Raw genomic sequence first — 17,441 nt, 5'->3', positions numbered from 1 at the left:
ATCTAGGAAGAAAGATTTATTGAACAATTCACACAAAAGCACTAACCATAAAGGGAAAAAATTGATAAATCTGAGTATGTTAAAGATACGAATTTCTATATGATACCAAAAAGAAAATGAAAAGACAAATCATAAAAGGGAGAAGATATTTGCAATACACCTAACAAAGAACTAGAATCCAGAGTATGTAAAGAATTCTGACAAATTAAACAGTAAAAAATAGATCATCCAATTTTCAAAAACTGATTTTAAAAAGATTTGATCAGACATTTCACAAAAAAGAAGGGGTCAATAAGCATAAGAAAAGATGCTCAAATCATTAATAATCAAAGAAATATAAATTAAAATCATAGTGAGATACAGAGGCATATCTACCATTTGGCAAAAATCAAACAGCCTTACAATACCCATTGAATTGAAACTGTCATCATTACATAGTAACACTCTTTGTCTCTAGCAATGCTTTTTTTTATTACTTTAATTTTATTGTGGTAAAATATATATAATGTAAAATTTGCCATTTTAACTGTTTTTAAGCTTATAATTCAGTGGCATTAATTACATTCACAATGTTGTGCAGCCATCATCACTGTTTTTGAAAACGTTCAACCCCACGTTCAACCCCCAAATGGAAACTCTGTACCAGTTAAGCAATAACTATCCATTCCTCCTTCCCCCAGTCCCGGTTAACCTCTAATCTACTTTCTGTCCCTATGAATTTGCCTAGTCTAGCTATTTCATAAGTAGAATCATACAGTATTTGCCCTTTTGTGTCTAGCTTATTTCACTTAATGTATTTTCAAGGTTCATCCATGTTTTGGAATGTATCAGAACTTCATTCCTTTTTATGGATGAATAATATTCCATTGTATGTATATACCACATTCTGTTTGTCCGTACATCTGTTGATGGACACTTGGGTTGTTTCTACCTTTTGGCTATTTTGAATAATGCTGCTATAAACACTGACATACAAGCATCTGTTTGAGTCCCGGTTTTCAGTTCTGTTGGGTAGATATCAGGATGGAGTTGCTGGGTCATACGGTAATTCTATGTCCGACTGTTTGAGGAACTGCCAGGCTGTTTTCCACAGCAGCTGCAACATTTTCTAGTAAAGCTTTTTAACTTAAAGTCTATCTTGTCATATCAATAGCTCCCTCAGCTGTCTTTGGATTAGGATTTTCCTGGTGTACATTTTTCCATACATTCTATTCACATTCAGCTTTTCTGTGTCCCTATGTTTTAAATGTCTCCTACATTTATTGTGATTGTTACCTGTATGATTTAGATTTATTTCTCAAATTCTATTCTTTCTTTCTGTCATTTCGGAAACCACATCTCTACCTAGCTTCTTTTAGTTATTATAAAAATTTTAACATGAATATTTAACTTAATCAAGTCCAAATTTATCTTTATCCTCCTCCTAAATAATAAAAAGGGTCTTACAATGTTTTAACTCTGTTCACCCACTCCTGTTATATTTTTGTCTAGCATTTTAGTTTATCATGGATTGATCTATAGCTTCTCAAATTAAAAAAGTATTATTATTGTTTTGGACAGTCCAATCTTTAGATTTATTCTCACTTAAAAATTTCCCTGCTCACCATTTATGTTATATCCAAAGCCTTCTTTCTGGGATCATTTTCTATCATCTTAGCATTTATCTTTAGGAGATGTTCTGTGAGAGTCCCAGTTTTTGTTCATCAGTATATTTTTCCATTGTTCTTGAAAATCAGTTTCATGAGTTACTTTTCGGCAGTGTGAAATTATTCCATTGTCTTCTGGTTTCCATTGTTTCTTCTGAGAAATCAGCTGTAAGTCTAAATATTGACTCTATGGGTAGTCTTCTCTCTCTCACTGCCTTGAAGATCTCTTTGAAAGATCTCTCTTTCAAAACACGTCTAAGAAAGGAATTTCTTTAAATCTGCTTGAGTTTTATTGGGCACCCTAAATTCCAAGATTTTCCCTTAAGCTGGTCTGGAAAATTCTCTGAAAAGTCAAGAAGCCTTGACTTTTAGCTTCTCGTTTTCTTTCACTCTTTATAGTAAATGCTGCATTCTCAGTTAATTCTTCAGACCTATTTTTCAGTTCACCAATTCTCTCTTCAGTTGGGTCTAAACTGTTTATCCATTCTAATTTCAATTATTATATTTAATTTTTAGTTCTGAAATCTGTCTTGTCATTCATTTCATCCTTATTCCTTTATCATACATTTGATTCCCCCATTGCTTTTGACACTTCCAATTTATGCAGTCTTTACAGATTTGATTCTGTCATTTGTTACTTTTCTCTCACTTACAATGGCATGTTTGTGATTTTGGATTTTGAGCTTGTTTCTTGGAATACTTGTGGGATTGCTTTGAGGCTTGTTTTTAAAGAACATTCCTCCAGAAAAGATATGGGTTTGTTTCTGCCAGGAAGCTCCATTAACTCAGGATTACTGTAAAATAAACTCTCAGATTGAGGCTTTTTAGGACATACAGGTAGGACAAACATCTACACAAAACCTACAGGGGGATTAGCTGTGGTGAGGAATTCCCATAGAATTTTCATGGGAGACTTATCTCTTATCCACCACAACCCAAGTTGAGGACTGCATTTTTCCTCATCATAACCCTCTCTTACCTGCTTTATTTCCTGTTTACTCTCTTGCCAAGAATGTAACTTTCTATTTTGCTGACTTCCCACCTTTCTCCAGCCCATGGCTTTGTCTCCTGTCCCCCAAATTCGGCCAATTAAAACAGAAAGATCTAGCCTGTGAGAGATAACAGATACCGCCCTCCCAGTGGAGCCATCAGCTTCAGTACTTGTTACTTCTCTAACTAGTGTGTTCTTTTCTGCTTCTGAGAGTTCGTTTTTTTCTTGACAACTCACCAATGTAATTAAAGAATTTTTTTCTTTCACATTTTTATCCAGCATTAAATTTTCTGTCCCAGGAAGTTCCTCTGGTTATCTAGTCTACCATATTGCCAGAAATTCCTGCTACCACCTTTTCTACACATATGGGCCCCTAGTTTATGTACAAGAATGGAGAAGGTAGGGAGGGATCTCAACCTTGCTAACAGGGAGAGAAGTGGGGTAGACCCGGTGGTGGTGGTCAGGTTTACGTGCTCTGCTTCAGTGGCCCAGTGTTCCTGGGTTCAGATTCCAGGTGCGGACCTACACACTGCTCATCAAGCCATGCTGTGGCAGTGTCCCACATCAAAGATAGAGGAAGATGGGCATGGATGTTAGCTCAGGGCCAATCTTCTTCCTCACACACAAAAAAGAGAGAAGCAAAAATTTCTGGCAAAGAATCACCACTATCTGGGTGCAGACCAAGGGCAAAGGGAATGCAAAATGGGTGATAGAAGAGAAAAAAGTATGTATTTGTATGTGTGTATGTGCAAACACATATTTATATAAAGTATAGGCTCTTGACTAGTAGTACAAATGGGGGCTTAGTAGCAATGCATTTGTCTTTCCTTGATATGCATACATTAATATAATTATGCAACTTTTTGATCATTAAATTCACTGTTCATGAGTTCATGAGTTTTGTCATCTCTTAAGAAGGTACAAGAATAGTACTGATCTCAGAGTTATTGTGAGGATGAAATGGTATGTGTGTGTGTGTGTGTATGCCAGCTCCTCTTCCAATTATTCCACTTAAGACTAGATAAGACTTCTATGTCAAGGGGGATTGTGATCAAGGAAGAAGAATGAACATCACTCCAGATGTTGAGATGGATAAAGAAATTGGTGAACTTATCTCCTCTTCTTTGGAAGAGGGTGTGGCTTTATTTCAACAGGGATAGCTGCTGCATGTCATGCAGAATCATGATATTCTTTTTGTTCTTCTTCGAAAATTTCAATATGGACACAAGGGTGAGTGTAGATCTTGTGTATTCCAAAAGGTGAACCGTGCTGGACAATGTTTGTTGAATATTCTGTACTATCCCCACCCATCTGAGTTCTCCCTTCTACTGGATACTTATCCACAGAGATCCAGTTAGACTTCACCAATGACAGCCATTTGTTCACAATTTGGAAAAGAGAAGTAGAAATAAGTATCGTCCAGTGGTAACTGCAAACAGGCTAATGGGCATTAAACAGCTAATGTGGGATTTGCCAACAGCTTCCAAGTATCTTTCTGACAATCACCCTGGTTCTACAGGCAGCTGAGATCACCAACAGTACCGCCTTGCAATTTCTACACTAGCAAATTTCACAGTGGCCTCCCTGACCTGCATTTCCCCCCACCTTCTAATGGCCGTATAAGCCCAACTCCACATACTAAATCCTTTCCTACTGGAAATAGCAGTAGTGATTTATGATTTCTTGACCAAACTCTAACTCAGAAAGTGAAGGCAAAGAAACAATAAGACAAAAATGCTATTTGAAATATAACTTAGGTCAGCAAGTATTTTATTTATTAAGCAACTATTACGGCAAAGTCATTGTGCTTAGGCACCGAGAAATATATGTACATGTTGTTTAAGCAGAGTTCATTTGTCCACAGGTCCTTTCCATATGATCTGTGTAACCAGTGTACCCAGTACACTGAACGGCACAAGGTAAGAGTGGAAAAGCAAGAGCTGGCTGTTAAATTTTGTGAAGGTATTATGTATTAAATACATATTAAATACATAAATGTAATAAATGATCCAAGTTTTGAGGCATCCTATTTGGGCACAAGCCAAGAAATGATAGATTCTTTAATTTAAAAATCAAAACATTAAAATTCAGCCCTATCTTCTGAAAGGGTGATTGTCAACATTCTCAGAGCTGCCCTCACCTAGTTTCAGCATATTGAGCCCAAAGGAGTTGAGAATCATTAATTTAGGAACATTACACTTTGGGAAGGTCAAGTTGAGGAGACCAATATATGTACAAGTCACCTAGCTTTTCTCTGTTCTAGGGGACTCCAGTCACTGTCCTTTATTCCTGCACAGTGTCACAGGAAGAACCAGGAATTGGCAAATAAATTTATACAAATCTGTCTCTGCTGAGAAAACAACTCAAAGCACTTAAGTTACTAACGTTCTGTTGGTAACGTCAATTCTGCATTCAGAGGCCAGAATATTCCCCACTTCACTGAAAGCATCAAAAAAAGAGAAAAAGACTACATATATGAAGAAGTTTCAAAATGTTACTTTCAAACCAAGAAATGCTTTGAACTTTAGTAACAACACATGAGTCCAAAGCTGATAACCAAGAATATAAGAGAGAAATCCTACAGAGATTTCCCACAGTTCTTAAGTTTCTACATAGCAGCAGTAAAAGTAAATTCAATGTTGGGTTTACATTTTATTCAAAGGATAAATACAAAATTAAGAAAGCAAGAGATAAAATTCAAAGCAAATATGCTTGATATTTCAAAACAACTCTACATACAAAGTAAATACAAAAAAACACACAAAAGCCCATAAATCAAACTGGCTAGAAACATTGAAGTCTGTGAGTTGAATTTAATGCAATTTCGCTTGCCCCGAAACTGAAAGCCTTTATTGTCTCAGATATTTTCCATCCCATTAGGAGCATTATTTGAAGGCAAAGCTTTCGAACGAGTCCATCTCACAGTGAACTTGCCATAGGAACACATCCATGACTGATGATGCCCAGCTGGCTTTTCCTCATGAGGCCAACAGTGTCACCTGAAATTGGCTGTTGGCAAAAACAAACTGTAGTGATCCTGACACATCTAGACCTTTGCAGCCACGATGTTGTATGACAATCTAAAATGAATGGGTATATACCTTTGGGTCTCACAAAGCTAAGAATGCATATTAGTCAAGAACCAAGGGATCATTTGCCCTTTAGGTAAAATTGATCTTGAATTCTCAATGAGTATTATATAACACACTTTGGGAATTCTGTCAATTTTCCTTCTAAGACCTCACTATATTTATATCCATTTCAAAACATACAAAGGCAAAAATTAACACCTAAAGATCCCCAGCAACAGCTGAGTTTCATGATATACCTTATTTGGTGGGTCTGATTTTTGGATTGTTGGATGCTTCCAAATCACTCGTTATACTGCAGAAATTAAAGCATATGAAAACATGCTAATTGCTTTCATCCTAACAGGCTTAAAATTTTACATAGAGAGAGCCAGACTGATAAATGAAAGGGAAGGAAACAACTATAGTTCTATCCAGAGAGCATTTCTCCAACTGTTGCAAGCTCCATTTTTTATTCCCTATTTCCAATTATACATTCATACTTCGTATTCAAGTCTCTTGAAATATGAAAAGGAAAATAGGGCTACACGACAGCATTCTCTATGAGGAAATATGTAAGTGAACCTTGGAACTTGAGTCAATGAATCAAGTTAATACAAAGTTCACAAATAGGCCTTTTGTATCTTGGAAACAATCTCTTGTACACGCTAACCAAAAAGAGAATAATGAATTTATCTTATTACATGTATATTTCCTTGGAAGGGGTCAGCTATAACCTGGCAACTTCTCTGTATATTATTATGATTAGTTTATGGCTCCAGGATGCTTGTTTAGCAAATAAAGTTCCTACATTATTTTAAAAAATGAGGGAGAACTATTTACCTGCAGATTCATGAGAGAAACTTAATAAAGATTTCTTCTCCTCATCCAAGAATATTAAGAATTTATTTTTCCTAAATGCCACTCCAGTGAAAAGTGGACTCTTAATTTGGGGGGAAATTATTTCTTGGCCTTTAATAAGCACTCAGTAAACACTTACTGATAGCCAATGGAGGAGAATGTAAAGAAAACTGTTCACTAGGAGAAAAGCTGAATTTTATGTCAAAAATGCAGCCTGCAGAAAAAATGATCCAGGCTGGTGTGACAGCCCTAGGCTTTGCTGCAGAGCAACACAGAGAAAGAGAGAGCTGAGAGGCTGGGCTCAATCCTACGGGGAGGCGAACAGCATGTCCATTCATTCGAACCTCCCTGGAGAAACTGTCTCCTGCAAACACAGCAAGTGCTGTGAGCGGCAGGATAGAGATTTTAGCTTGCTCTTTATAAAAGGATCCTAGAAACGGAACCTTTGTTCTATAATTAACAGATTGCTAGATATACAGAAACTTTAGATTTGGAGTACATGCTGTCTTGCTACTCATCTATCTTAAATATCCTTCTTTTGCAACTATCAATTCACTTAAAGTTGTTGATTACCGTATACCCTGGAAATTGGCTAGAAACAACAAATTCTCACAAAAAATTTTGAGAGACTTGAGAAAGTATAATATCTATGAATATGACATCAGAAAAAGTAGAGCCTTTGTTTTAGCTAATGATCCTTCCTAAAACAAAAGCCACATCTCGACTCCAGTCGAGATGTGGCTTTTGATTATATTTATGCAATCATTCCTTCTTTTTAAAACAGCAACAGTAGTGAATAAACGTAGTGAATAAACATCAGAAATGTTTACTTAACATTAACAAGTAAAGTAAACACTGGCTACATTCTTAGTACAATAGAATCTTCAACACAACTACAAACACGTATACACTTCAAATATTGGCAAATTGCTTCAAAATGCAATTCTCAGCAAGTTTTTGGTAATTTATTCACAGTTCAGGATTAGAGTCACTAGACTTACAAGACATGAGGAAGAAATGACCAATTGGCTCAGTAATCTAAACATTCATTTTAAAGAACAGAAAACAAAGCAAGGATGATTCTAAAATTTCCAGCTCACAAGAAATATAATTTAAACAAATACCAAAAGTTTTATTTAAGCAAAAAAAAATTTCAACCACAGAACATTTAAAAAGCTAACAGGATCATTTCTGTATTCATTCTGAAAACTAGTAAGAAAGGTAATTCAAGAATTTCCTAAAATGTACTCATTAGTCATTATTTATGGTATATTCCATAACATTGATATCAAGCTATTACAGACTTATATGTTAATACGGCATAACTTTACAGTCTTGCTACTTAACTATGATTTTTATTTTAACCCTGGATATTACTGGTTCAAAGCTAATGTTATCAGTCCTACTGGTTGTCATATCACAGATCTGAATATAGCGTTAAATTTAGCAAGCTAGGGAAATACTGATGTATTAATAATCTTTAAATATTGGGGGGAAAAACTGATTTAAGTGTTAATACTTCTAAACTTAAGACTCTAAACACTGAAAACAAAGAAAGTAATCCGAAATATGTTTTCATGGGTAAAACACTCTGTCTGGAATTCTGGTATACAAAATCTACTAAATAAGTGGATATAGGTCTAAAATCTCTTTACCATTCCCTTCAATTTCTTTGGCCTTCACAAATTCAATGTGAGCTATGAATTCTTTTTCAATAAACACTTTTCAATGACACTGTGCTTTTTAGAAAAATCGCTGAAGTTGTAGCATACAAATAGTTAACATTAGTCTTTCCCTTTTATTGCTATAGTCTATCTTAATTTTTTAAAAAGATATGAGAAAAAAGTGACCCCAAAGGACTTCTTAAAATGTTTGTTAAAGCAAACATTTCAGCTGATTTTCCTTCCTTGAAGAGTTAATAGAAATAAGTGTCAAAGGACTATCACCAAGGAGATTAAAAAAAGGCTCCTTTCCTCCCATTCTCATAATTAACTCAGGCTAAGAGATTTGTATTCAAAAAGATAAGACAATATCATCCCAGCAACAACTTTCTAAGTAAGTTAAGAGAAAATCTGTACCAGCTCTCTCAACCAACAGCCCCATATGCACGTCACTTGGTCAGCTCCCTCTGAAGAGGGCTGCTGCTGGCCTGCTTCTCACTTTTGCATCCAACAACTGCTGTTCCTCAGAGTACCACAGAAATAAGCACGTGCGGCCTGTGATGATAACTTACTCCACAAAATGCATTTCACCTCTTACAAACATGAAACGTCCCAAAACTTGGACCATGATTTAAGTGAAAAATCCACGCACAACACTTAACCACCCAGCTCCACTCCATCTTCCATCCTCTCCCCCTGCGCCTCCAGTGACCCTAGTCTTCACTAGTGCGGAGTCCACTCGGGGACAAGCAGACTTTGCTGTAAATGAGACGTATTTTTCAGTTCCCAGCACAGTTCCTCGCCCACAAGAGGTTGCTAACATAGTTATAACAAACTAAAAATAGTTAACATTAGTTTTCCCCCTATCATTTATTCCTATGGCATAGGTGACTAAAAAAAGATAGAAAAGCTGACTCCAAAGTAACAATCATTTACGGGGCCATGTGTCAGATGTTACACATGATTCCCGGCCTAAAAAGGGCTCACGGCCTGGGGCAAGGAACTATAAGTCATATATGAGTGAATTTAAACTTTAAATGCTCTACAAGAAAGAACTTTTTATATAAAGGACTCCTTTTGTAGAATATCTTTCTTGACCTTATCCTATATTATATTGGCTTTAACTGGGCATGCACACTCCTTAGTGATTTGCCTCATTACAGTATCTTTTTTGTGTTTACAATTAACTTATAAAAGCATGTAAAAATCACTACATTAAATGGGGTAGGGAGCAAGAAGTAGGGATGGGGGGAGAAACCATGTTTGTTTGGAAATATCACTTCTTTGTTCTTAATTTCAACTTTTGATATTCAGTTTAGAACTTATCCTAGCTTGAAGAATGTGTGTGTGTGTGTGTGTGTGTGTTTGAGAGAAACAGAAATAGAGAGACTGTGAAAAACTAATGACTGATTTTACTTATTAGTTTTCACTTAGAATGCTGACTCAAACATTAGACCATTAAGAAATGCTACAAACCCATACAAATCATGTGCATAAAATGCTAATATAACAAACATAAGAAATGACACTATACGCATACAAAAACTACCAGGCCTACACAAAATAACCTCACAAACAATTCAGATAGATAAATATAGCTATAGTAGCTATATATAGGATGTAAATAGTAACCCTATTTTATTTTTAAAAACAATTCTAGTCTCTAGGAGAGTCCTTCCAAATTACCTCAAAATACGCCAGTTCTTTCTCTAACCCTAACATACAAGCAGAATTCTGTTTCTCTTGCAGCGATCACTATTAGAAAATCTTAACCTCAACAAGAAGTTCAAACACAGAAAAAGGAAAAGACTAAGGTTACTTAATTATGCTAAATATCTTACCTTGAACATTTAAAAGCGAAAACTCTTGAAAGAGAAGGACTTAACCAAAACATAAACACGCAGTCCTAGAACCCCCAAGATTTGGCCCAAAAAGCTCCATGAAGAAGTTACTACTTACAATTTTTCGCATGTCAAACTAATACTCTACTCTAAATATTTTAATCTAAATTGTTAATTTCCATTTCTGACACTGAAGGCACCTCAATATCACTTTATTTATTTATATCTTCTCCATTCCTAAATATATTTCAGGGGTAGAACACAGAAACTACAGAGAGAAGAATACCTAGGAAGTAATCCTAAATGTGATGCCATCCTTCACTAGCATCAGTGTACAGCATGAAGCTGTTCCTAAGCCTAGCCCATCACATACATTTAGACTCAAATGATTAGTGAAAAGACTTGCAAATATTCCAAACAACTGCAAAGAACTTCCCACCTGACTGTACTACCGGTACTGAAGGTACTGGTTTTATATAACAAGGCAGTGAAGGGAAGTTAAAATTAGCTTCAGGAAATTCCTCTTTGGGAAAAAGTTGAAGAAAATTCTGAATATATCAGTATTGATTTAATTTGAGACATCTGATAGCAATTCTGCGATGATTTCAAAGAACAAGATAAAATATGTCACTCAGCAGCCATTAAAGAAAACTACAGATGCAAGGAAATAAAAACCAGTTTTAGGAGATGAAAAAACAAGGAGGAGGATATCCAACATGTATGTATTTCATCTTCAAATTTAAAGTCATATTGTCAGTTGTCCAAAGCAGCTCAAATTTAAAGTGTGTGCTACAAAACTGTGCAAATGTTTTCTTTTAAAGGCTGGGGAGACCCAGTGCATGACCAGACTACTCAGCCTGCTAAGCCACCTCGACCTACAGCTAACAGGCAACAAGCGCGAGAGATAAGGTTAGGTCAACCTAACTCAGAAATTCCACCAAGAAAAGTTTTCAGTTTTTAAGTTTTACAGTGTGTTTTAAAAAAAAACAAACAAATTTCAAAATAAATCACAGCATCTTCTCTTTATGTATAACTTAGCAAAATCTTAATTTAATGTCCAAGTATTAGCATACATTACTGCTGCCATTGGGCTGTATGAATAGAAGTGTGGTAAAACAAACGCCAATTATTTTAAAAACATACAACCCTCTCAGATTGAAGTGGAGGGCCCAGAAATCCAACACCCAGCACCCTTTAAAGAAAATGAGAGTCAAATCTCTAGTACCGATTCCGATATAGATTCCATTATTCGAACTCCCCCACAAATCACTGGAAAAATATGAGGTAACTCACAAAAATCACAAATTGAGTAGAATAATTATAACTGATATATAAATAAAGATTTACTTTAAAAAGGCTTAAAGGGGTGATACTTTAAATCAAGGTTTTAAATATAAAAGGTGTCTTGTGTTGCTTCATCGCCCAGAGTTTCAGATGCTCCTCATTCTACAGTTACAGATTTGGCAAGATTCCGGGGGAAATCAACCTGCAAAAAAAAAAAGCAAGATTTGAGAGATTATACAGACTGGGGGGAAAAGAGGAGTTGCAAATTACTTTTGTTTATAGAAACAGAAAACAACACATTCATTAACCATCTTTATTACAGACTACAAAGAATTAAGATTAGAAAATACAATCAAATAATGTACCTTGAAAAAACCTGAAATCACAAAAAAGAATTCTAAAGGAGCCAGTTCAGCACAGGAAGAGCTCCTCTGGTCCTCCACAGAGGCAGCACCCTCACAGAAGACACTAGAAATGTATTAAGAGCAGGATGACTGGGGGACCAGGAATGCTAAAAGTCCTGCAGTGTGTGGAACAGACAATCCCAAACAAAGAACTGAAAATAGCTACTCCGTTAAGAAACCTAGAAAGAAAACAGGTGGAGATTCTCCAAGGAGGTAATCTCAATCAGGGAGGTAATCTCCAAGGTTCCTCCAAGTTCTATGGCTAAGAAAATATTATGGTGTAACTTACAAATTGGGCCATGCAAATATAATGGTGACAGATATTTGTATCTGATGGATTTCTCAAATGCTATTGCTACAAAATGAGGAGGAAAACTACCAGAATGAACCCAGGTAAAAAGCCAGCCCAAGATTTCTGCGGTGGTCCATCACTTACATCATAGCCTCTCAGCACAGCAAGGTGGAAAGCCAGCAACTGTAAGGGGATCACGCTGAGAATTCCCTGCAAGCAGTCCACCGAGTGGGGCACCTTGATTGTTCTTTTTGTGTTCTTAATGGTCTCGGTATCTTCCTTATCACAGATCACCACTGGGCGTCCCTGGGAAAGAAAATCACACACACAATCTCTGGTGAGCAAAGGCAGGGCTGTAGACTGTGAGTGTGCAAATTTTGCACTGCACTATTCGCATGAAGCCTCAAGGACACAGACTTATGTAAACTCACAACCCCACGCCTAAGTCACACTGACCTCACTTACAGTGAAGGAAACGGAAGCTTTGTGGGATTCAGTAATTTGTTTAAACTCACACAACTAAAAAATACCAGGCTTAGTACTTGAATCCAGATCTGCCTGCCTTCGGAGCCCAAGTTCGTAACCACTATGTTGTGACTAGGGATTAATAACAGCTTTTGGGATTTATATATAAAGCCAAATGATCTGAAGAAAACTCAGTTAAGCAGAGCACCCATAATATTAATGTAAAAACTAGTTGCTCCTAAAATATTCATTTCAGAATATTAAATTCAAAGGGAGCAGCATACACTAATTGAAGAGGACAGGATTTGGAGACTAAGACCTTGGTTTTGGTCTTGGTTCTGCCTATTATGAGAGCTATGAGCTGGGTCCTGTCAACACCCTTGAGTACCTCAGATTCCTCATGTGTAAACCTAAGCATGTTCTGTAAGCCACCTGGTCACTGGTCTATCACTTTAAATGTCAAAAAATTCAAATAAGCTTTAGTGACCCTACTCTTAGACCCCCAACGTGTCCTCCAGCAGCTCAACTTACCTGTCTAGCAACCACCTGCTGAAGAGCATTCTGACACTTGGCATAAGTGTGATCTCTCATGATGATCATGATGACAGGCATTAACTTATCCACCAAAGCCAGAGGGCCGTGTTTCAACTCACCAGCAAGGATGCCTTCAGAGTGCATGTAAGTGATTTCTTTGATTTTCTAATAGGAAAGAACTAGATTAGTCTTGTCTGTTTTTAAAAAACTCATTCTTAAGTAGCTATCACATAAAACATCTGATGTCTAAAATAACCATCGATTTATCCAAAAGTATTAGAGGACTACTGATCTGTAACTATAGCTAACATGATAATAAATCATTATTTCTATAATATGAGCAAGTAACCGGAAGTTTTAAAACTCAACATAGAAATTTTAAAGATTCTGGATTATCATGAGCGCCCTCCTGTTTCTTTGTACCTGTCCTTCTACTTGCTTTATTTTTGCCCTCCATTAAATCTCACGCCTAGAGAACTTAATCCTTATTTTATTCATATTTGGACAACAATTAACCCAAGTTATTATGCTAAAATATACTCTTCTTGATTTCACATTTGAATTAAGTATTTTGTTACAGTTTCTCAAGGTAAACAAATGGGAATGCATAAAAACAAAGGCACTTTTCAAAGTTCACCCTATTTCATTCACTCAATCTAAAAGTATGACTGTGTGCCAGGTCCATAAGTCAACAGAATGAAATTTTAAGTGAGTAGACTTACTAGGGCCCCTTCAAGACAAGTAGCATAATGATAGCCACGTCCCATTATCAAGACCGACTTCTGATGATACAGTTCTGTTGCCAATTTCTGAATTTCATCATCCATGCTCAGTACTTCCTTAATCAAATCTGTTAAGAAGTAATGTTAGCAAAATCTCTGAAAAAAGGACAATAAACTGAACTGATATAATAATAATAATATATTGGTAGCAACCAACAAAAGACCAGGGTTTCTATTCTTCTGTGATATCAGTGAGTGATTTTTAAATACACAGATGCAAAAGTAGGAAGATTTTATTGAGTAAATAGCTACAACCACAGCTTTAAGGATAAGACAATTTCACCCATTACCCAGTCCCTTAGACAACAAAAGATGAGTAACGTCAGTAGCTTCGTACCAGGCAGCCGCTTCAATCCAAGCATGATCTCTTTGCGTCTCTCTTGCATGGAGATCCTGTCATCACACATCATAAGGGCAAACATCACAAGGGATACAAACTGGCTGGTGTAAGCCTGAAACAACGCAAAAAAGCAGAAGAATTTGTTACGGTTGCATTTTAAGTACTTGGAATTTTTAATTTCAAGAAAAGATGAAAATAAACAAAAAATTCCCATTGGTTTTATACATATATATTGTCCATTTTTAAAAAACAGCATTGGTAACAGCAAACTGAACCAGTACTTGGGAAATCTATCACCGTTCTCCTTTTCTGAATTTGAACAAACGACTTAACCTTTACTTCCAGATACAAAATAAAAGTTCCTTGTAAGACTCTGGATGCTTACGAAACCCCTAATACCAGAGAGAAAGGAAGGAAAAGAAACATGCCAAAGGAAGGTGAGAAGAGAGTGAACGCGCATGTGCATAACCAAATTAAGTCTTTGATGTAAGTCAAAAGTAAGGGTGTGAAAGACTCTCCTCGAGGTACTTGCACTGGTTTTGTTGGATTTTTTTAAAAATTATTCTTTGAGTTTTCACCTTTGCCTACTGCCTGTTCTTCACTTCTACTTCTTTTTTTAAGTTTGGCTAAAAATTTTTTTAAAAGTTCAACTGCATGGGGCCAGCCCCGTGTCCTAGTGGTTAAGTTCAGCACGTTCCACTTTGGCAGCTCTGGCTTGGTTCCTGTGTGTGGACCTATACCACTTGGTGGTGGCCATGCTGTGGTGGCAACCCACATACAAAATAAAGGAAGAATGGTGCAGCTGTTACCTCAGGGCGAACCTTCCTCAAGTGAAAAAAAAAAAAAAACAAGGAAGATTGGCCACAGATGTTAGCTCAGGGTGAATCTTCCACAGCAAAAAAAAAAAAAAAAAGTCAACTGCAGAAAAGTAAATAGAAATAAGAATAATTAATCTTACTAACAGGAATAATTACATTAGCAACATGCTATTAATAACATTTATGAATATTGCCTTCTGGTCTTTACTATGTTTTTCTTTTTTCTTTCTTTATATTCTTAACAAAACTTATTATTAGTAGGTACAGTTTTATAACTTGCTTTTACTCTTAATTTACATTACAAGCACTTTCCCAAGACAGAATGCTTTCTCTCGTGTTTACTAGTGTGTAATAACCTCGAGCCGTTTTTTCCATCTCTTTAGGCCTCAGGTGGCTGTCTGTTAAAAGGACACAATACTTACAAGATTATCATGAGAACTAAATGAGACAAATGTAAAGCATTCAGCATAATACCTGACATATAGGCTCAAGACAACCTGTACTGGTGAAGGCTTGAACCATAAGACATTTATTTCCCTAGCCTACACAATTGTGAATGTTTTAAAACTTGGAGTCACACTGCCAAGACTACCTTCATTCTCCTTAGCTGTAGGTGAATGTGAGATATGCCTGTTTTGCCACATTCTTTGAAATACTGAGAATTATCCTTTTAACAAGTTTTTACCATTTTACCACTGGATAATGGACTCTCACTAGGATTTTACTACACATATCTTGAGTCTGAAAAATTAAGATTTTTTTTCATGTTTGTTCACCATTTATGTTTCTCTTTTGAGAATTAACTTCACTGTTCTTCACTTGTTTTTTGACCTGTTTTTTTTTTTCCGGTTGGTCTTAAGAGGATCTTTACTGTCCTGTTTCCAATACTTTATTGCAGTTTGGGTTAACCTTTTACGACAGTGTTTATTGACTGTTTTTTAACTTTTAATGTAGTACTTTTAAGCCTAGATAGTTGTTCCATCCTAACAGTTAAGTATTATTAAATTTTCCTAATTCTATTCTTTTCATTGACCCTGTCTGATTTTTCCCTTTACATTTTCCTTCGTCTATCTGAAATTAATTTCAGTTTAAGGTGTTAACGTCTGTTTTTATACACAGCCAATTTTCCCCCCATTTCACCCCATCCTTTCTCTTGATTTGTGATATCCCCTAAAGTCCAAGTTCTTTGATGTACTAGAGTTAACATTGCAGGACTATTGATTCTGTCCTAAAGATCTGTCATTTTTTCACAAAACAATCTTCCCATCCAGAAATATGGTTATCTCCATCGATTTGTGCTAGCAATTTAAAAGTCTATAAAGTTATCCAGTTTTCAACTATTCAACAATATTTATGGAACATCTTACACATTTCCTGGTAAAGTTATTTTTTTAAGTTTTGTTTTGGCGTTTTTTTGAGGAAGATTAGCCCTGAGCTAACATCTGCTGCCAATCCTCCTCTTTTTGCTGAGGAAGACTGGCCCTGAGCTAACATCCATGCCCATCCTCCTCTACTTTATATGTGAGCCACCTACCACGGCATGGCTTGCCAAGCAGTGCCATGTCCGCACCTGGGATTCCAACCGGTGAATCCCAGGCCACCAAAGCGGAACGTGCTCACTTAACTGCTGCGCCACCAAGCCGGCCTCATAAGTATTTTTTATAGTTATTGAAAATAGAATCCTCCATCCAAACACACACTCCCATATATACTCTAAGTAGCCACCGTCAGCTTACTGAGAAAATTTTTTCATATGTGTTTTATATAAAGCACATTATATGAATTCTTATTCATTCTAAGTCTTTTACTTGATATTCTTAAGCTCTACAGGTAGTCAATCATATCAGTTGCAAAGAAGGAGAATTTTGTTTCCTCCTTTCCTGCTATTTTACTTACTTTTTCTTATTAAGTTAAATAGAACTTCTAGACTAGGGAGAGCAAATATGTTTTATATAGAGCCAATTCTAACCCACTGATGATCACATGTTGAGAAAGATTCTAGGGCCACCTTTTCTGCTTCATAGTAACACAGATAAACTCCTAGGAAGATTCCAGAGGAAGAGTTAAGGCCCACCAAAATGAAGGTCCTAAAGCTTTCTGCTTTGCAGTTTATTCATTCATTTTTCTCTATGATTTGCCTCCTTCTGCTTTATTGGGTTTCTTTTTTATATTTTAAATTAAATACTTAGCTCATTTTCTTTTTGAAGATAAAGCATTTAATGCTATTAATTTACCTCTAATTATCACTTTGGCCACACTCTCTTTTACCCATATTGCAGTCATTTTTTCTAGTAAAAATCTTTTTTAATGGTAGTTCTGATATCTTTTTAACTCAACAGTAATTTAGAGTAAAACTTTCATGTTTCAGGCATTTGAGGGTTTTATTTATATTTTTATTATTAAATCACTACCTACAATGTTATGTATGATTTTAACTTCAGGAAATTTATTCTG

General features: G+C 36.0%; 1 protein-coding gene across 2 annotated transcripts in view; it reads right to left on the bottom strand.

Moving 5' to 3' along the window:
* Nucleotides 1-7,300: 7,300 nt before the first annotated feature.
* Nucleotides 7,301-17,441, bottom strand: part of GFPT1 (glutamine--fructose-6-phosphate transaminase 1) — a 55,435-nt gene continuing 45,294 nt past the window's right edge. For both annotated transcript variants that reach the window (XM_046661048.1, XM_046661049.1), the window contains 5 exons: nucleotides 14,167-14,281; nucleotides 13,770-13,897; nucleotides 13,045-13,212; nucleotides 12,193-12,354; nucleotides 7,301-11,554 (listed from right to left, as the gene is read on the bottom strand). In XM_046661048.1, the coding sequence (XP_046517004.1) occupies nucleotides 11,510-11,554; nucleotides 12,193-12,354; nucleotides 13,045-13,212; nucleotides 13,770-13,897; nucleotides 14,167-14,281 (618 nt within the window). In that variant the 3' untranslated portion in view covers nucleotides 7,301-11,509. The remainder of the gene's footprint in view (nucleotides 11,555-12,192; nucleotides 12,355-13,044; nucleotides 13,213-13,769; nucleotides 13,898-14,166; nucleotides 14,282-17,441) is intronic.

Source organism: Equus quagga, chromosome 5, assembly GCF_021613505.1.
Source record: "Equus quagga isolate Etosha38 chromosome 5, UCLA_HA_Equagga_1.0, whole genome shotgun sequence".
NCBI lineage: Eukaryota > Metazoa > Chordata > Mammalia > Perissodactyla > Equidae > Equus > Equus quagga.
Note: the sequence above shows the minus strand (reverse complement) of the source record. Positions and strands in the feature narration are given on the sequence as shown.